A 21,239-nucleotide genomic window follows, 5' to 3' on the forward strand; every position below is an offset into this window, starting at 1 on the left:
CCCATTGGAGGTGACTGAGAGAAACACTGGGAACTGTAGGCTTATCAAAGAGAAGGCCAAGGCTGGACAGTGGCAAAGAGCAGGAAAGCAGATAAATGCTGAAGGGTATTGGGTGGCAGAGCACCTGAGAATTAACAAGTGAAAGGAGACAATAAGAAAAGGATCTTGGGAGGGGTAAAAAGAATGAAAAATGAAATTGTGAAAATAGAACCTTTGGTTCCAGCTTCGCATATGACTGGACTCGGAATGGGTTTGGATATTTAAAACCTTTGACCCTTGATTGTAAACAAGAAATAAGAAATAGATTGGCGATAATAAGGAGGAGTCTAGAATCGGGGTCAGAGTTCCCTTGGTTATTGGTGACATAGATGGGGTGGAGCATTGCTGAGCATCTCCCACGTCATGATGAAGGTTGATAGTAGGGAATTGCAGCTGAAGATGAATGAAGTGTCTTCGAAAAAGTTGGCAATCACCTGTCGAGCCCTCTGGGAGAAGTATTTTAAACAATAGCCTCTGTGGCCATGGCTGGAGCTCTTCAGTTTCACTGAACAAAGCCTTCCAAGTTGTCAAAATTCCCTGTAGAAGCTATTCTCCTGTGCACTCGCTGGGCTGACACTGGTGCAGATTGTGGAAGATTTATGCTGTTTAGAAATAAAGAATTTGTGGTTTTAAAAGAAAAAGCTATTTCATTATTTTAATTTCAACTTTTTAAAATAATCTCAACTGCTTTCCCACCAGATCCGCATGGATTCCCCGCTAGATTCAGATAATTTCCGAGATATTCCCTCCCAGTATGCTCTGGAACCTACTTCCAGCTGGCTGGGAAAATTCTGCCTTTAAGAGTACAAAAGCAAGAAAGTTGTGTTAAACTTTCATAAGGCACTGGTTAGGACCTACTGGAATACTGTGGTCAATTTTGAGCACCACATTTGAAATGAAAATGAAAATCGCTTAATGTCACAAGTAGGCTTCAATGAAGTTACTGTGAAAAGCCCCTAGTCGCCACATTCGGGGAGGCTGGTACGGGAATCGAACCGTGCTGCTGGCCTGCTTGGTCTGCTTTAAAAGCCAGTGATGTAGCTCAGTGAGCTAAACCAGCCCCTTTGAGAAAGTATGTCAAGTTTTAGTAAGGGTACAAAGGAAATTTCCCAAAATGGTGATGGATTGTTAGACTTGAGGAGACATTGTTAGAGTGGTTGCTCTGCTTGGAGCAGAGAAGGCTAAGGTGCTCAAAATCGTGAATGGTCTTGATAGGGTAGACTAGGGGAAATTGTTTCCATGATCAGAGATGAGGTGGTAAGATGGATACAGAACTGGCTTGGTCCGGTCACAGAAGGCAAAATATAGCGGTAGAAGGGTGTTTTTCTGAAGTGAAGGTTGTGACTAGTGATATTCCACAGGGATCTGTGCTTGGGCCTCTGTTGTTTGCAGTGTACATAAATGATTTGGAGGAAAATATAGCGGGTCTGATTAGTAAGTTTGTGGACGACACCAAGGTTGGTGGAGTGGCAGATAGCATTGAGGGTTGTCAGAAGATGCAGAGGGACGTAGATAGGTTGGAAACTGGGCAAAGAAATGGCAAATGGAGTTTAATCCGGAAAAATGTGAGGTAATGCATTTTGGCAGGTCTACCATAGAGGGGAAATATACCGTAAATGGCAAAACTCTTAGGAATATAGAAAGCTAGAGAGATCTGACGTGCATGTCCACAGATCTTTGAAGGTGGCAACACAAGTGGATAAGATTGTCAAGAAAGCATACGGAACACTTTCCTTCATTGGACCGAGCATCGAGTATAAAAGCTGACAAAAACTAGCGGTAAGCCGCTCTTCGAGTATTGCGCGCAATTCTGGTCGCCGCATTACCAGAAGGATGTGAAGGCTTTGGAGAGGGTGCAGAAGTGGTTTACCAGGATGTTGCCTGGTCTGGAAGCTGTTCGTTATGCAGAGAGGCTGCGTAGACTCGGACTGTTTTCATTAGAAAGACGAAGATTGAGGGGTGACCTGATAGAGGTCTATAAGATTATGAGGGGCATGGATAGAGTGGATGAGCAGGCACGCTTTCCCATGGTGGAGGGGTCATGGGTTTAAGGTCCATGGGGCAAAATTTAGAGGAGATTTGCAAGGCAGGTTTTTTACGCAGAGGGTGGTGACTGCCTGGACCGAGTTGCCAGGGGAGGTTGTGGAAGCAGATACATTAACAGCGTTCAAAAGGCATCTTAACAAACACATGGATAGGATGGGTCTTGAGGGATACGGCACAAGAAGGTACTGAGGGTTTTGGCAAAGGTTGGTATCATGACCGGTACAGACTTGGAGGGCTGAAGGGCCTGTTCCTGTGCTGTATTGTTCTTTGTTCTTTGACCAGGAGGGTCAGTAACTAGCAGGACATAGATTTACTTTTTATTTTTTTTTAAATTTAGAGTACCCAATTCATTTTTTCCAATTAAGGGGCAATTTAGTGTGGCCAATCCACCTAGCTTGCACATTTTTGAGTTGTGAGGGCGAAACCCACGCAAACACGGGGAGAAAGTGTAAACTCCGCACGGACAGTGAGCCATAGCCGGGATCGAACCTGGGACCTCAGTGCTGTGAGGCCACAGTGGTAAGCAGGACACAGATTTATGATCATTAACAAAAGAACCAGAGAGGACTTGGATTTTTTTAACGCAGCGAGTTATTATGAATATGGATGAATTGGACAGCTCTTTCAAAAAGCTGACACTGACATGATGAGGCAGTTGGCCTCCTGTGCTGCATCATTTTATGAAAGCATATATTGTCCACGCTTAAGTTTCAAAAAACTGATAAATAAATGTGACCTTATTAGTGCTAATTTTGAAGGTTTTAAGATTTAAGCCTGTGAAGTTTTAGATGATATCCTTTGAAGTAAGTTGAATAGTTAATGAACCGATTGGTGCATAGTACTGACACGTCTCCTTTACCAGAATCCCAGTCCAAATACACCAGAATCGATTGTCACTTTACTGACAACCTCGGCTAAATCGAGTTAAATCGCAGACAGGAATTCAAACCTGGGACCTATTTATCTGAATAGTTTAGCATCTTTTACACAGAATGAAAGGAATAAAGGCAGGGTTTTTAAAATATTCTCAGTTAACTACCAGTCTAGGTTGTCTCTATTATCCCAATGACCAGGGCTGAAGGGCTGGGACGATATTATAGTTTTAGAAAATACGGAATGCTGCTAAAGGAAGGCTTTTTAACTTTATTATTCTGTGGTGATTTGAAAAAATTTAAAGAGCAATTTCAGATTATTAAGCCCCTTTCTAATGTTTCATGGTGACTTAATAACAGGAAACAAAATGGAGTAATGTACCATTATTATATTTACTAATTAAGGCAATTACATTTGCAGACATGGCATCAACTAGCTGGCATGTGCTGCATTAACAGACTCCCTTTAAAACAGGAAAGCCTTAATGACGGGATGTGTCAGCACATTATTTGTCTGCAAAATGTCACAGTACCAAATTTTAATTAGCAAATATTTTGTATTTTTTTTCTCTTGTCATTAACAAAAACAAGGACTAGCATTTATATAGTACCTTTAACATAATAAAATATCCCAAGGCTCTTCGCCGGATCATAAGCTGACATCAATCCAAGGAAGGAGAGATGAGACAGATGACCAAATTTCTGACTAAACTAATTGTTTTAAGGAGCAACATAAAGGAGATGGAGACGCAAAGTGATTTTGAGGAGGCGACTCCAAAGTCTAAATGGCCAGGCATGGCTGCTGATGATGTTATGAAGGAAATGGGAGAGTCAGACGAGACCAGTGTTGATATGAAGTAGACCGTTTACATACTAATTTCTCAGCAAAGAGTTAAGTTAGCACCAGCTGTGGCATCTTTAGCTTTTTACGCTTTGAGTTAATAAAATTATTTTGTTTTCACAGTGGATGTTGCTTTATATTATCAGGAACGGAGGAACTAGGTGGGAGGAATGATGGAACTAAACTAAGTAACAGTAGTTAACTTTGGAGGCTTCAGCAAATGCCATTACAACGGTGTAAATGTGATTCAGCTTCTTTGTGTTGAGAGACTTACTTCTTCAAGCTAATCCATTTGGCAATATCGGCAACACTTTCTGTTATTTCTATATTGAAAGGAAAACATCCCAAATAAATTATGGACCTCATCCTATTCATGCTCTATCCCACACTGCTAACGTCTGCAGGGCTCACCACCATTGCCAACATAATGAGTTCCTGCATTGTTAAGAAAATTAAGCACTTGCCTACTGAAACTCATGCTTGGGCCTGGATTTTCATTCCCAGGTTGAGTGCGTAGGGTCAGGAAATCTCTGAGCTCTGCCAACCAGGCCCGGACAGTCGGAATTTCGTTACGGGGCTTGGAAGAACTGGATTTGAAATTGGGATCTCGGAAGGCCTGTTTTTGTGCACTAGTGTATTGTTGAAGTTATTTTAAAAATTGAATAAAGTAAAAATTCACTCCAAACACTCACTGCTCTCACACCCATATGCTCCCCTTGCCCAACCTATGCCACTTCATGCCTCTCACCTATCCCTTGTACACACCCATGTGACCTTACACCTTTTACCCATGTCCCACCCCCCTCATCTCCATGGCCCTTTATAACTTTATGTCAACTCATGCAAGACCATGTCCCCCCATCGACCACCCTTTGTCCTTACCTCTTCCATGCCAACTCATCAAGGATCCACCATTGGAATAACTCAGGAGCTATAGAATCACATGAAAATACAGTGCAGGAGGTCCTTTGGCCTATTGAGTCTGCACCAACACATGAAAGACACCTGACCTGCCTACCTAATCCCATTTGCCAGCAATTGGCCCACAGCCTTGAATGTTATGATGTGCCGAGTGCTCATCCAGGTACTTTTTAAAGGATGTGAGGCAACCTGCCTCTACCACCCTCCCAGGCAGTGCATTCCAGACCATCACCACACTGTGTAAAAAGGTTTTAGCTCAAATCCCCTCTAAACCTCCTGCCCCTCACCTTGAACTTGTTCCCTCATAGCTACCCTTCAACTAAGCTGCTCCCCATCCACTCTTTCCATGCCTCTTATAATCTTGTACATCTCGATCAGGTCGCCCCTCAGTCTTCTCTGCACCAGTGAAAACAACCCAAGCCTATCCAATCTCTCTTCATAACTTAAAAGTCCCATCTCGGGCATCATCCTGGTTAATTGACTCTGCATCCTCTCCAGTGCAATTACATCCTTCCTATAATGTGGTGACCAGAATTGCACACAGTACTCCAGCTGTGGCCTCGCTAAAGTTCTGTACAACTGCAACATGACCTTCCTGCTTTTGTGATCAATGCCTCGATTGATAAAGGCAAGTGTCCCATTTGCCTTTTTCATCACCCTATTAACCTATCTTTCTGCCTTCTGGAGATTTATGGACACTTTGTTACTCGGAACTTCCCAGTGTCAGGCCATTCATTGAATATTTCCTTGTATTACTATTATTACATTACTCATTCCAAAGTACATCACCTCACACTTCTCAGGTTTAAATTCCATCTGCCACTTTTCTGCCCATTTGACCACCCATTTATATCTTCCTGTAACCCAAGACACCCAACCTCACTCTTCACCACCCAGCCAATCTTTTTTAAAGTATTTTTCAACAATTTCTATTCAAGTTTTTAACAGTTTAACATTTACAAAACATTAAGAGCGGAATTTTATGGAAACATTTCTCAGTTCATTTATGGTGGGTGCTTGTAAGTTCCCCTCCGCTATCAAACGGCACTTAGCCACTTTTTTGGGCACTGGGGAGTTTCTCACTGGTTTAACTCACATTTAGAATTTTTTTCAGCACTGTGGAGCTGAACTTCAAGATTAGGCTGCTATTTTGAAAGGGGACCCAATCTCTAAGTGAGCTTGTGGGCCTCCTATACCCCCTCCCATTTACAATGCCACCCTCACATACATCCACTACTCCACACACACCCAAGTGAGGACAGCTCTCTTGTGGGGTCCTGGGGGTGTACCCCTCTTCAGGCTCCTCCACCCCAAACCTCACAAAGGCGGGATGCCGTTCAGCCTGGTCTGAGTTTGTGGGCCCGTACTGAACGCTCTCTGGCTGCAGTCTCGCTGAGAAGGCTGGTAGATCCCAGGAGGCTGGCAGATCCTGGGTAAGTGCATCTAAGTAGGTTTAAACCCTACTTAGGCGCTGTTTGGTCACACCCTTTTTGGCATGCTTCAGATTCCACTGCCTCGCGGGACTTGGGTATATCCCAAGAGGCATGAAGAAATATGTTTCAATTATATGGAACATTGGTTAGGCCACATTTGGAATACTATGTCCAATTCTGGTCACCGCACAGCAGGACAATGGAGGCTTTGGAGAAAGTACAGAAAAGGTTTACCAGGATGTTGCCTGGGATGGGGGAGAGATTGAATAAACTGGGATTGTTCTTGCTAGAGAGATGGAGGCTGAGGGATGACCTGATAGAAATTTACAAAGTTATTAGGGGTATAGATAGGGTGAACAGTTGGAGGCTTTTTCCCAGGATGGAAATGACAATTACAAGAGAGCACAAGTTCAAGGTGAGGGGGAAAAGGTTCAGTGGAGATGTGAAGGAAGATTTTTACACAGAGGGTGGTGGTGGCCTGGAATGCACTGCCAAGTGAGGTGGTTGAGGCACATACGTTAGCGACCTTCAAGATTTACCTGGATAGGGACATGAACAGACAGGGTATACAAGAATACAGGCGGTTGGTCGAGATAGGACACATGATCGGAGCAGGCTTGAAAGGTCGAAGGGCCTGTTCCTGTGCTGTATTGGTCTTCTAAACTACATCAACTGCACTACCCTCATCTGACAAAGCCATGCTGACTATTCCTGATCAAACCTTGCCTCTCCAAGTGAAGATAGATTCTCTCCTTCAGATGTTTGTCCAATAGGTTCCCTACCACTGACGTGAGACTTGCTAGTCAGTAGTTCCCTGGCTTATCTCTACAACCTTTCTTAAATAGTGGGACTACATTAACTGTTCTCCAGTCCTCTGGAACCTACCCACGGCCAGAGAGGAATTAAACATTTTGTTCAGAGCCCCTGCAATCTTCTCCTTCACTTCCCAAAGCTTCCTGGCTCACAATTCATGAAATGAAATGAAAATCGCTTATTGTCACAAGTAGGCTTCAGTGAAGTTACTGTGAAAAGCCCCTAGTTGCCACATTCCGGCGCCTGGAGACGTGTCTACTTTTAAGCCTGGCAACACCTCTAATACCTTTTCACTCCCTATGACAATTTGCTCCAGAACCCCTCATGCCTCAATTACAAATCTACCTCCTGGTTTTCTTGGATGAAGATGATGTAACGATTTAAAAATAACACTATCATTGAAGACATTTCAATTTATTTATTTTTTTTAATTCATCTTATGAAAACAAACATTTCACTTAAGTACATGATCTGATATAAAACACAAATCTCTATTCTATGTCCACTTAGAGCTGCCAATCAAACTGCTCACTGAACAGGCACCACACCATGATAATTTTAGGTTATATCATCAGTCATGCAATATATACCTGTAACGTTAGCCCTCAGGCATACGTCAACAGAGTGAAAAGGCAAGAATTGTTTTTGTTCTTTTTTAAATTACATGCATTCTTTTAAATTTAAAACCCAGCAGAGTTAAATCCCTTGACGGCTTCGACAGTTTCAATGAGTTTATGTACTTTTTACACACAATCATGCCTACTTTTGACAATTCCAAAAAGTAGCTTGCCCCTCCGAAATGGTTACCTCTCCAAAATGGTATCTGACACCTCCCAAGGGTGTCCCAGGACCATATCGAAATGGTACTGTATGTCTCCAAAGGGAGTACCCTGTCTCTCTCAATGAATCCAAAAGGTTCAGACCTGTGCTGACCAGTTCTAATCTGCACACTGGTTCAGACACTTACTTCATCAAAATCATACATGAATGGAAGCAACTGCTGGTTTATATGGGAAGCCGCATCCATGAACCACGGATGTGTACTTTATAGCCTACCCATTCACTCTCCCCCCACCCAGCACTGTGAACGCTATATTTTTGCTGATTATGGCTAATGATTGATGACAGATGGATTTCAGAAATTGTCTGTGAAAATGTACTAAATATTGAATGGAAAATATTTATCCTCCAATTTATTTCAATCTTTCAATGCCCATCTTTCCTACAAGTCGTGTTGCACATTAACCAAATCACTAGGACTGATGGTTTGGAACTTTAACTTATGTGAAATGTAAACCTGTTTTCAATGTGCTGCAGACTTGCTGGCTGTGATCTTTTCATCACATCTATGGAATATTTTGTAACATATTCTTCTGGTTAGGGCACATAAGTATTTGATTTTAATGCAGGCTATGAATATCATTGCCACTGAAGCAGAAAGCATCTTTGGCTTTCAGCTGCAGCAGATTATAAAACCACCCCCAGGTTGAGCAGGCAGTCAGACATTTTAATCAGTCTTCAGTGACTAGATTTCCATGGGTTGTTGTGCAGCAGGGTATTTGTTTCTCAAATAGTTTATTATTGGTTTCAGTCCCACAGTCACTGAAACCAGTCTGCAGCAGTGCTGATGACATTCTTTAATTCTCATCTGAAATTAACGGGTGAAGCAGTTCACTGGTAATGGGAGATGATGGGGGAAATGTGATTTGAATACTCAGGGTAGTGGTTATAAAGAATTATTTGACATCAGCTGGACTGCACTCTCATCATGACTGTAGACAAGTGATTTCAGAAACAGAGTAAGAAGTCTTACAACACCAGGTTAAAGTCCAACAGGTTTGTTTCAAACACGAGCTTTCGGAGCACGGCTCCTTCTTCAGGTGAATGGAAAGGCTTGTTCCAGAAATGTTTATATAGACACAGTCAGAGATGCCCCGGAATGCGAGCACCTGCAGGCAATCAAATCATCAAAGATGCAGAGAGAGAGGTAACTCCAGGTTAAAGAGGTGTGAATTGTCCCAAGCCAGTTCAGTCGGTAGGCCTCTGCAAGTCCAGGCTTGTTGGTGGGGGCCGAATGTAATGCGACATGAATCCCAGATCCCGGTTGAGTCCGCATTCATGCGTGCGGAACTTAGCTATAAGTTTTTGCTCAGCAATTTTGCGTTGTCGCGTCTCCTGAAGGCCTCCTTGTAGAATGCTGACCCGGAGATCAGAGGCTGAATGTCCTTGACTGCTGAAGTGTTCCCCAACTGGAAGGGAACAGTCCTGCCTGTTGATAGTCGCACGATGCCCGTTTATTCGTTGTCGGAACACTTCAGCAGTCAAGGACATTCAGCCTCTGATCTCCGGGTCAGCATTCTACAAGGAGGCCTTCAGGAGACGCGACAACGCAAAATTGCTGAGCAAAAACTTATAGCTAAGTTCCACGACAACGAATAAACGGGCATCGTGCGACTATCAACAGGCAGGACTGTTCCCTTCCAGTTGGGGAACACTTCAGCAGTCAAGGACATTCAGCCTCTGATCTCCGGGTCAGCATTCTACAAGGAGGCCTTCAGGAGACGCGACAACGCAAAATTGCTGAGCAAAAACTTATAGCTAAGTTCCGCACGCATGAATGCGGACTCAACCGGGATCTGGGATTCATGTCGCATTACATTCGGCCCCCACCAACAAGCCTGGACTTGCAGAGGCCTACCGACTGAACTGGCTTGGGACAATTCACACCTCTTCAACCTGGAGTTACCTCTCTCTCTGCATCTTTGATGATTTGATTGCCTGCAGGTGCTCGCATTCCGGGGCATCTCTGACTGTGTCTATATAAATATTTCTGGAACAAGCCTTTCCATTCACCTGAAGAAGGAGCCGTGCTCCGAAAGCTCGTGTTTGAAACAAACCTGTTGGACTTTAACCTGGTGTTGTAAGACTTCTTACTGTGCTCACCCCAGTCCAACGCCGGCATCTCCACTTCAGAAACAGAGGCATGGGGATAATATAGAGATACAATAGTGAGGGTGGGAAATCCATAAAGCTACTGGAACCTGAGCAATTTGAACCTTGTGGCAACTGTGCAACAAAGTAATTGAAAGACTTCTTCACTGTAACAGTTAATTCTGACATTTTACATTTATGTCATCCCTGTGTAGACAAATAGATGAGGAATGGGTAAACATTTTGGTTTGGATTCTCTGTTTGAGAGACAAAGTGCTGATACCGGGATTGAATGGGTGGCACTCTATTACCCCCAAAGTGGCACAGGTCCAGATTAGCAACAGTGCCATGTAGAAATAGAGAAATTCCAATGAAAAATTGTATCCAATTGGCTGGGTCAGGATTGGCACTTAAGAGGCTGACAGGGCAGCACGGTAGCATTGTGGATAGCACAATCGCTTCACAGCTCCAGGGTCCCAGGGGTGATTCCGGCTTGGGTCATTGTCTGTGCGGAGTCTGCACATCCTCCCCGTGTGTGTGTGGGTTTCCTCCGGGTGCTCCGGTTTCCTCCCACAGTCCAAAGATGTGCGGGTTAGGTGGATTGGCCATGATAAATTGCCCTTAGTGTCCAAAATTGCCCTTAGTGGGGTTACTGAGTCAAGGGGATAGGGTGGAGGTGTTGACCTTGGGTAGGGGGTAGGGTGCTCTTTCCAAGGGCCGGTGCAGACTTGATGGGTCGAATGGCCTCCTTCTGCACTGTAAATTCTCTGAAAATATATTTATACCCCTTTTCACAGATACAGAGCTCAAGGGTGCAGCACACAGGATGGCATTAGGGGTTAGGGCATAAACCTGAAGATACATGTTCACCTCTTCACAATAAACACCCGTTCACAAACTGCCTCGGTGCTCTGTCAGAAGGGTGTGAAGGCTGGGCTGGCTGCAGAGGGGGGCGGCTGTTGGAGCTGGGTACGGGCCAGGGCCCCCAGGTCAGCCATCGTGCATTGCCACAGTACCCAGCACCGCCCCCATCCCTCTCCACCCGCCGCACCCCGTCCTTCCCTCTGCCACCCCATGGGTTCAATGGGACTGGGTGATGGAATGGCCAGCTCACATGCAGGGATCACCCTGGTGGACAGTGGAAAGTGCTACCGTGGGCAGGAGTCAGACGCAAACGATGTGGAACACCAGAGCTCATCACAGTACGGGTCGTCAACATCCTTCATCCCATGGACCAGACCTGCTGTTATTGGCAACGAAGAACCCACGTCCCATAGTGAGGCAGGTAGGAATTGTGGTGGGGGGGCAGTTCATTGGTGTAAGGAGGATGGCCATGGGTGGGGGGGAACATGGTTCATGGTGCAGGGAGGGTGGTCAAGGGATTGGGTGGTTGGCTGGGGCACGGGGGGGTTGTGGGGGTTGGATGGAATGTTCATGCCGCTGTCGGCCAGGCCCCTTAGTCAGCAAAAGTGGAGGCGACTAGAGCGCCCTGGGCACCATGCCCTGCCGATCCTGGCCATACCCCACATCGTCCTCGTCAGACGAGGTTCATACACCTGAACCACATCTTCAGGACACTGATGCATGGCGTCGTGAAAGTGGGTCTCCACGTCTGTGTGTCCTCCAGACAGGTATCATCAGCCATGACCGTAGCGAATAATCCCTGTCACCCAGGAGCTCAACCCCTCACCCGGGTGTGCGACTTAAAGGTGTCGGGGACCGTCGAGTGTGCCAGGATGAAGGGGTCGTTTACACTGCCCGGGTATCGGGTGCAGATGTGTATGTGGGATGTGCATCTTATGGTCACACATCAGCTGCATGTTCATCGAGTGGAACCCCTTTTGGTTCGTGAAGACCATCCCTTCATGCGGCGATGCTCTTAGGGGGACATGCATCTTGTCGATCATCCCTTAACCTGGGGTATCCCAGTGATGGCGGTAAACCCCGCTGCCCTGGCATCCTGGTGGGTTCCGCCCAGAGTGAAGCTGATATGTTCTGCCGACCAGGCATATCGGGCGCGTGGATGCACCTGTGCACCGAGGTCTGGGAGTACCCTGACCAGTGCCTACTTGGCGCCTGGAAGGACCACGTGGTGAAAAGGTTCAAGGCAACCGTAACCTTGACAGACACCGGGAGCGGGTGTCGTCCCCCATACTTGCATGGTGCTAGATGCGCCATGATTCACAAAATAAATTGTGGAACTAGAACCTTTGGTTCCACACTTCACATGCGACTGGACTTGGAATGTTCAAGTCACAACGGCAGAGCTGGCAGCCCAAGGCCACACTTCCACGCTCTCCCACAGCAGCCACTGCGCCTGTTTCATGATTTTTAAAACCACAAGTGAGCCTTGCCGACAGTAATTCCTCCTGGCAGAGGCGTAGCACAGCAGGAGCCCCAGAGAATATTGGACGGAACCGTTAATGATATGCCAACGGTGTTTACTGTACGTGCAGCATAGAATGCATTCACGCTACTGTCGTGGCACCGGAACATGGCATCTATCGGGCGGCCAATGCCATCTTCTATTTTCAGCTGATGTGAGATTCTCCGCCCAATCATGTTTCCCAATTCCGGCATCAGCTGTCAGAGAATCCTGCCCTTTGTTCTCCATGGGCCACTTTGCTGTTTCCTAACGAATGTTGTGGCTTGCCTATGAAGTTTTAATACATGCTTCCATTAATCTACAACTATCTCAAGGCACTGGTTCCAGAGGACCAAGTATTTTAATTCATAACTTAACCAAGAATGAGAAAAAATGTAATGAAAATGTCAACTGAGTTGTTTCAAAGTTCCATGGAAAATAAACAAAGCTTTCAAAGCCTTCCCTCATAATTTAGGTTACTAATACCTGTAAGCACCTCAGTTGTTTGCCCCTATAGCTCCTGTCTTTCCTGTCAGTCATAAGGGGAGAACATGAGCATACATCCAAAATAGTTTTAACAAATTCTGAAGGAGCATGCTTCCAAATATTCCTCCCTTCCAGATGATAGTCTGTACATCTGTTTGTTGGCAATCAGCTACATTAGGAAAAATAAGGAAGACCTTACAAATTAAATATGTTCCTATTTGGTGCTCTACACAATGCAATGGATATGCAGAAATTAAGATGACATTAAAATGCCACAGTGGAGAAGGTCCTTATTCAGTAAAATTGTGAACATATTGAAGGGATACTTCTACATAGTGAGTGTTACATAGAACATAGAAAAATACAGCACAGAACAGGCCGTGAGGGAAATATGAGTAAATTGGGTCCAGAAATGGGATCGAAGATCGAGCAGCAATTTAGGGGTTAAACAAATTGAGGGGGAAAAACTGCTAGCATGTAGTCAGGGGGATATGCCCACACCAGGCATGAGTTACCTTGTCCCAATCAGACTTAAATTCATCAGTGGGAATTCGCAGGATGGCCCTGTTCAGCAAGGATGAATCACTTGAGATCCATTGTCCTTCAGGGCACTCCTGTATGACCAGTTCATATCCATTACAGAGTCTGACCTCTTTGTCTGTCAATGGGAGGTTAGTTGCATATCAACAGCATGGCTGGGTTCTTTTATGTAAACGAGATTGGAAAATCAGAGAGTCAAGATAACACTGATGGGTTCATGTCTGAGCACCCCAGAAAAGATTCTTTGTTTCAGGGGCTGGGCGGATCTCAGAGAGAGAGAGAAAAGATCCTATTTTGAACAGGTACAGAGAGAAGGCTTTGGAAAGCGACCGAGAGAGGTCCTGCAAGTTGTCATTGAGGCAGGCTTTGTAAAAGGGTTCTAAAAGAATTTCCCTAACAGAAGAAAAATTGCTTCGTAAATGCAAGTATCGCCTTTGCCTTTCTGTGAAAGTGGAATGACAGCTTCATGAACATTTAAATTACTGTTTAATAGGAACTAGTGTGTTAAGGTTAAGAAACTACATGTTATCTATTATTGTTCAGGTTAAAGTTTTAAAAATATTTTTTATTTCTTTCGTTGTAATAAAGTTTGTTTATAATATAACCAAGCCCTATTTCTTATATTATCGCTCGTGGAATGAATCGATCTTCCCGCACCACCTTAAAAACTTTAAAAAGTTGTGGTTCTGGTCCAGTCTCTTAGTCACTGTTGAGAGCTGACCAGGCGTCCGTAACAGTGAGACGAAGGCAGTAACTACTTAAGCAACAAATATAACAAAAGTTATTGGGGAAGAGGATTGACTAAATAAAATATCAGTGGTGACTTATCCAACTTTAATACATAGAAATGATAAAAATAGATCCTGTCTGCCCACAACATCTATTGTACAGTAACTACAGATATGCTGTCGGCCTTTTCCTATGATTTTGTGTGTGATCTGTTTTTACTTTATATGACTATGCTAATACTGAGAATCTTGCTAATAACCAGGTGAGTCGTTTACTGATTTTGGGTGGTGCCAATGTGAATTACCGGACAGAGGTGTTGAACAATGCCCCAATATTGTGCGTCCAATCCCATCTTGGTAACTCAGACATGGTTGCACTCCTGCTAGAATTTGGAGCAAACGTGGATGCTTGCTCAGAGAGTGGGCTGACGCCCTTGGGCTATGCAGCAGCTTCTGGACACCTCACTGTTGTTCATCTACTTTCCAAAAGACGTGCAAAGGTAAGTCTTCAAAATTTATTAAGTGTCAAATGTTGATTTGTTATATAAAACAACATGTAAAATTTCATTAATTAACCCTTTAGTTGCTCCACTCCTTTGTTCTGTTATTCAGAAATGTAATTTTTATGGTTGATATTGAGATTTAAATAAAGATTTCATGAGGGCTGCAGACCCTTCCATTTTTGACTTTAGCCCTCAGTTCTGAGGATATACCGCACAGAAATACGCCATTTAACCCAACCAGTTGATCCAGTATATATGCTCCAATCAAGTTTCCTCTGCCTTTCCTCGCCTGCCATTTCCTTCTCCTTAAGGCTTATCTATCTCCCATTAACTACACCTATATTATCTGTTTCAAGCGCTCCCTGCATTAGCGAGTTCCTCAGTCCATGTTTCTTCTGAATTCACTATTTGAATTTTTGATGACTATCTTATATAGATGGTTTTGCTCTTTCCGACAGGAAATGTTTACATCTGAAAACATTTTATCTGTGTCTACTCTATCAACACATTCTATAATTTTAAAGGTCTCTATTTGGTCACCCCTTGATCTTCTCCTTGCAGGAGATAGGCAACTCAGTCTGTTCCTCCTTTCCTGATAAGTCTACACCCTTGCATATCTGACATTCTCCATTTAAATCTTTTTACACCCTCTCAGAATTGTATGCAATAATCCCGATGTGGGCGAACCAAGGTTCCATACTAGTTTAACATTACTTATTTACTTTTCAATTCCTCCCGTCCAAAAATAAGCCCGAGTGCTTGGTTTGCTCTTGTTTGGCCTTGTTGAATTGTTTTGCAACTTTCAGTGGTTTGTAAATTTGTACTCCTAGATCACTTTGCTCCTTTACACCATTTAGATCCTTATTGTGTAAGTAATGTGTAACCTTCTTATTTTTCTTGTCAAAAATGTTAGACCTCACATTTATAAATTAATTTGCTAATTATATATGCATTCTAAAAGATTGTTAAGATTTTCTTGTAATTTTGGTAGTCCCCATTATTGACAATTTCACCACCCAACCCCCTGCCCCCTCACATTTGGTGTTATCTGCAAATTCAAAAGTTGAGTTTATGATTCTAAAGACTAACTCATTGATATAAATGTGAACAACAGTGGTCTCAGTACTCACCCTTGTGGAATACCACTTTGCACCTTCTGTCACCTCGAATAGCTCCCCATTACTTCCACTCTCTGCTTGATCCAGCTAGCTGTCATTCTGCTACTTGTCTCCTGACCCCGCATTCTCTGACCTTATTCATTAGTCTATCATGCGGTACGTTATCGAAGGCTTTTTGAAAATCTAGATAAATTACATCTACTACATTACCCTTGTCTGCTTCCAGTTACATCTTCAAAAAAATCAGTGAGGTAAGTAAGACCAGATTATCTCCTTTTGAAATCCATGCTTACTATTCATTATTAGATTTGGTTTCTGGATGTTCTTCTGTTCTTTTCTTTAGCAGGGATTTCATAACCTCTCCTACTGCCAATGTTAGAACATAGAAAAATACAGCACAGAACAGGCCCTTCAGCCCACGATGTTGTGCCGAACTTTTGTCCTACATTAAGAACAAATTAATCTACACCCCATCATTCTACCGTAATCCATGTACCTATCTAATAGCCGCTTGAAGGTCCCTAATGTCTCCGACTCAACTACTTCCACAGGGAGTGCATTCCATGCCCCCCCCCTACTCTCTGGGTAAAGAACCTACCTCTGACATCCCCCCTATATCTTCCACCTATGTCCCCTTGTAATGGTTTGTTCTACCCGGGGAAAAAGTCTCTGACTGTCTACTCTATCTATTCCCCTGATCATCTTATAAACCTCTATGCCCCATCATTCTACCGTAATCCATGTCCCTATCCAATAGCCACTTGAAGGACCCTAATTTTTCCGACTCAACTACTTCCACAGGCAGTGCATTCCATGCCCCCACTACTCTTTGGGTAAAGAACCTACCTCTGACATCCCCCCTATATCTTCCACCATTCACCTTAAATTTATGTCCCCTTGTAATGGTTTGTCCCACCCGGGGAAAAAGTCTCTGACTGTGTACTCTATCTATTCCCCTGATCATCTTATAAACCTCTATCAAGTCGCCCCTCATCCTTCTCCGTTCTAATGAGAAAAGGCCTAGCACCCACAACCTTTCCTCGTATGACCTACTCTCCATTCCAGGCAACATCCTGGTAAATCTCCTTTGCACCTTTTCCAAAGCTTCCACATCCTTCCTAAAATGTGGCGACCAGAACTGCACACACTACTCCAAAATGTGGCCGTATCAAGGTTTTGTACAGCTGCATCATCACCTCACGGCTCTTAAATTCAATCCCTCTGCTAATGAACGCTAGCACACCAATGGCCTTCTTCACAGCTCTATCCACTTTAGTGGCAACTTTCAAAGATCGATGAACATAGACCCCAAGATCTCTCTCCTCATCCACATTGCCAAGAACCCTACCATTAACGCTGTATTCCGCATTCATATTTGTCCTTCCAAAATGGACAACCTCACACTTTTCAGGGTTAAACTCCATCTGCCACTTCTCAGCCTAGCTCTGCATCCTATCTATGTCTCTTTGCAGCCGACAACAGCCCTCCTCATTATCCACAACTCCACCAATCTTCGTATCGTCTGCAAATTTACTGACTCACCCTTCAACTCCCTCATCCAAGTCATTAATGAAAATCACAAACAGCAGAGGACGCAGAACTGATCTCTGCAGTGCACCACTGGTAACTGGGCTCCAGGCTGAATATTTGCCATCCGCCATCACTCTGTGACTTCTATTGGTTAGCCAGTTCGTTATCCAACTGGCCAAATTTCCCACTATCCCATGCCTCCTTACTTTCTACATAAGCCTACCATGGGGAACCTTATCAAATGCCTTACTAAAATCCATGTACACTGCATCCACTGCTTTACCTTTATCCACATGTTTGGTCACCTCCTCAAAGAATTCAATAAGACTTGTGAGGCAAGACCTACCCCTCACAAATCAGCGCTGACTATCCCTAATCAAGCAGTGTCTTTCCAGATGCTCTTAAATCTTATCCCTCAGTACCCTTTCCATTACTTTGCCTACCACCGAAGTAAGACTAACTGGCCTGTAATTCCCAGGGTTATCCCTATTCCCTTTTTTGAACAGGTGCACAACATTCGCCACTCTCCAATCCCCTGGTACCACCCCTGTTGACAGTGAGGATGAAAAGATCATTGCCAACGGCTCTGCAATTTATATCTTGCTTCCCATAGAATCCTTGGATATATCCCGTAAGGCCCGGGGGACTTGTCTATCCTCAAGTTTTTCAAAATACCCAACACATCTTCCTTCCTAACAAGTATCTCCTCGAGCTTACCAGTCTGTTTCACACTGTCTTCTCAAACAATATGGCCCCTCTCATTCGTAAATACTGAAGAAATGTACTTGTTCAAGACCTCTCCTATCTCTTCAGACTCAATACACAATCTCCCGCTACTGTCCTTGATCGGATCTACCCTCGCTCTAGTCATTCTCATATTTCTCACATATGTGTAAAAGGCCTTGGGGTTTTCCTTGATCCTACCCGCCAAAGATTTATCATGCCCACTCTTAGCTCTCCTAATCCCTTTCTTCAGTTTCCTCCTGGTTATCTTGTATCCCTCCAGTGCCCTGTCTGAACCTTGTTTCCTCAGCCTTACATAAGTCTCCTTCTTCCTCTTAACAAGACATTCAACCTCTCTTGTCAACCATGGTTCCCTCACTCGACCATCTCTTCACTGCCTGACAGGGACATACATATCGACACTGTTCCTTGAACAGATTAAGCTACTGGTCTATAGTTCGCTGAGCATGTACCACCTTTCTCCCTTCCTCTAATCTTGTAGCACTACATATTTTCCAAGGAATTATTAAAAATTATATGATAATGTCTCTTTTCTAGATTATATTAAAGCGCATGGATGTAACCCTTCCGAGCAGCGGTTTTATCCTCTTTAATTTTTATTAGTTTATTTAATATTTTACCTTTTTATTTTAAATGCAGTGACCTCATTTCTAATCTCATTATCCAATGTCATGTCCATCTGCCCTTTTTTCCAGCAAATTCTGAATCACAGTAATTCTTCAGTATTTCTGATATTTCAGTAGTGTTGCCTGTGATATTACCAAGTCCATCAATAAGTGTCCCAATTATCAATTTTGTGACTTTCCTTTTTTCTTTGTCTCTTTACAATATTTTTGTATTTTGATTTATGTTTCTTGTGAAGTTAATTTCATAATTTATCTTTGCCCTTCCAATTTGCATTTCTCTTCTTATCTCTTTGTATTCTCCCTGTCATGTTCTACCCCTGCTGCCATGTACTTGGTGTATGTCTCCTTCATTATCCTCAATTTATTTCCTCTGTCCTTATGCTTGCATGGTGACCCATTAGTGTTTAGCCTGCTCTTGCTTTTTGCAGAGCATATTTTTCCCCATGCTCGATTGAACACTGTTTGAAATGTTTCCCATTGCTGTTCTACATAATGGTTGGCCAATATTGTTTTCCATTTTATCTTCTCAGCCCCTCAAAATCAACTTTTACCCAATATTTTACACATGTCTGGCATACTTATGTCCTTCGCAATTATTACCTTAAAGCATGTAATGTTATGGTCACTATTGCCCAGACATTTCCCTTATTTTCTTTGCTTTGGCTCATTCCCCTTTACTTGAGATCTTGTGAGTAATGGACTGGGACTGATGCAATTTGCATTTTAAAGGAAATACAAGTCTTTAGTTAAATCTTTCTAATGCATTACTTAAAGTAGCTCGAAGATTCATGTTTGAGCTGACTAACTATTCATCCTCAAAGGTGGACCATCTGGATAAGAATGGACAGTGTGCTCTGGTCCATGCAGCATTGAGAGGCCACTTGGAAGTGGTTAAATTCCTGATCCAGGCTGATTGGACACTGACAGGACAGCAGCAAGGGGTGTTTAAGAAGAGCCATGCAGTTCAACAGGCACTTATTGCTGCGGCAAGCATGGGATATACTGAGGTGCGTAATGCGTTTGATAGATTTTCAAGTTGTTTTACAATGTAGGATAGTGCAATGGATTGGACCAAAAAAGGATAGAGCAGAGCACTTTCTAAATGGAAAGAGGTTAAGTACAGTGGATGTCCAAAGAGACTCGGAATGAGTTCAGATGCATTGATCCTTAAAGTGCCACGAACAAGTGCAGAAAATAATCATAAAGGCTAATGGAATGTTGGTCTTCGTATCTAGAGGATGGGAGTATAAACACACATGGGGTATGCTGCAGCTATACAAAACCCTGGCTAGACCCCACATGGAGTACTGTGAGCAGTTCTGGGCACCACACCTTAGGAAGGATATTTTGGCCTTGGAGGGAGTGCAATGTAGGTTTACAAAAGTTATACTTTGACCTACAAAGGTTACGTTACAAAGAGAGATTACACAAATTAGGCCTATTTTCACTAGAATTTAGAAGGTTATGCGCTGATCTTATCCAAGTATTCAAGATATTAACAGGGAAAGACAGGGTAGATAAAGGTGAAATCCTTCCACTGGCTGGAGATGCTAAAACTAGGGGCCATTGTCCAAACATTAGGGCTAGACCATTCTGGAGAGATGTTAGGAAGCACTTCTTCATTCAAAGTGTGCTAGAGGTTTGGAACTCTCTCCTGCAAAGAATAGTTGAAGTTAGAAGAGTTGTTAATGTTAAATCTGAGATAGAAAGAGTTTTGTTAAGCAAAGATATTAAGGGATATGGGTCAAAGTCAGGTATATGGAGTTAGGCCACAGATCAGCCATGATCTCATTAAACGATGGGGACAGGCTCGAGGGGCTGAATTGCCTACTCCTGTTCCTATTTTCCTAATAAACAGGAGTTAGAGTTCTGAGCACATTTAAAACTATTATTGCCCACATTGTGGGGAGGTGCCTACCAATCTGCGCACAGAGGGCGAGACCTTACAGATAAGCTTTCTGACCAATGTTTGTAGACCTTAAGAACTTGGTGAGTTGTAAAAACATTCAAGAATATTTCAGTCGTTGAATGCTTCCAGCCTATCTTATGCTGTTCAGAATTAAAACTTTAGCCAGTTCTCTGCATCAGCTCTGCGACAGTTTTGGCACTGGAATGCCATATTAGAATAATTGAAGTCGACCAGGAACAATAGAGCAGAGAAATTCTCTGCTGCAGGAGGGACAACATTAGTAAGTTGAAAAGGGATCTAGCCCCGGTGGATTGAAATCAAAAAATGCTAGGCGAAACAGTCATTGAACAATGGGAGGCCTTTAAAAAGGAGACAATTCGGAGACAAATATAAATATTCCCAAGAGGAGGAAAGGAAGGATATCCAATGATTGAACTTCTTGGATGACAAATGATATAGAGACATAAAATTAGACAATAGGCTTATGACAAGTGTAAGGCTTCTATCAAGAATCAAACCAAGTAGAAAATAGAGATCTAAATAAGCAATCATGAAAATTGATTGCCAGCTAACAAAAAACAGAACCAAAAAACTTTTTATAAGCATATTAAAATAAGAATGGTCAAAGGTAGTTAGCATCCAACAGATTAGAGATCCAAAAATGAGATATTCCTGTGGAGGCAGAGGGCAGAGCTGAGGAGATACTGAATGTGTACTTTGCATCTGTCTTCACTAGAGATGAAGATAATAATCGTTTATTGTCGCAAGTAGGCTTTAATGAAGTTACTGTGAAA

At 43.3% G+C, this 21,239-nt stretch overlaps 1 protein-coding gene across 17 annotated transcripts in view; it reads left to right on the top strand.

Moving 5' to 3' along the window:
• Window positions 1–21,239, top strand: part of tanc2a (tetratricopeptide repeat, ankyrin repeat and coiled-coil containing 2a) — a 1,067,833-nt gene that overhangs the window by 962,903 nt on the left and 83,691 nt on the right. For all 17 annotated transcript variants that reach the window (XM_038778854.1, XM_038778853.1, XM_038778860.1 and 14 more), the window contains 2 exons: window positions 14,279–14,515; window positions 19,358–19,543. In XM_038778854.1, the coding sequence (XP_038634782.1) occupies window positions 14,279–14,515; window positions 19,358–19,543 (423 nt within the window). The remainder of the gene's footprint in view (window positions 1–14,278; window positions 14,516–19,357; window positions 19,544–21,239) is intronic.

This window comes from Scyliorhinus canicula, chromosome 19 (genome assembly GCF_902713615.1).
Source record: "Scyliorhinus canicula chromosome 19, sScyCan1.1, whole genome shotgun sequence".
In the NCBI taxonomy this organism is placed as follows: domain Eukaryota; kingdom Metazoa; phylum Chordata; class Chondrichthyes; order Carcharhiniformes; family Scyliorhinidae; genus Scyliorhinus; species Scyliorhinus canicula.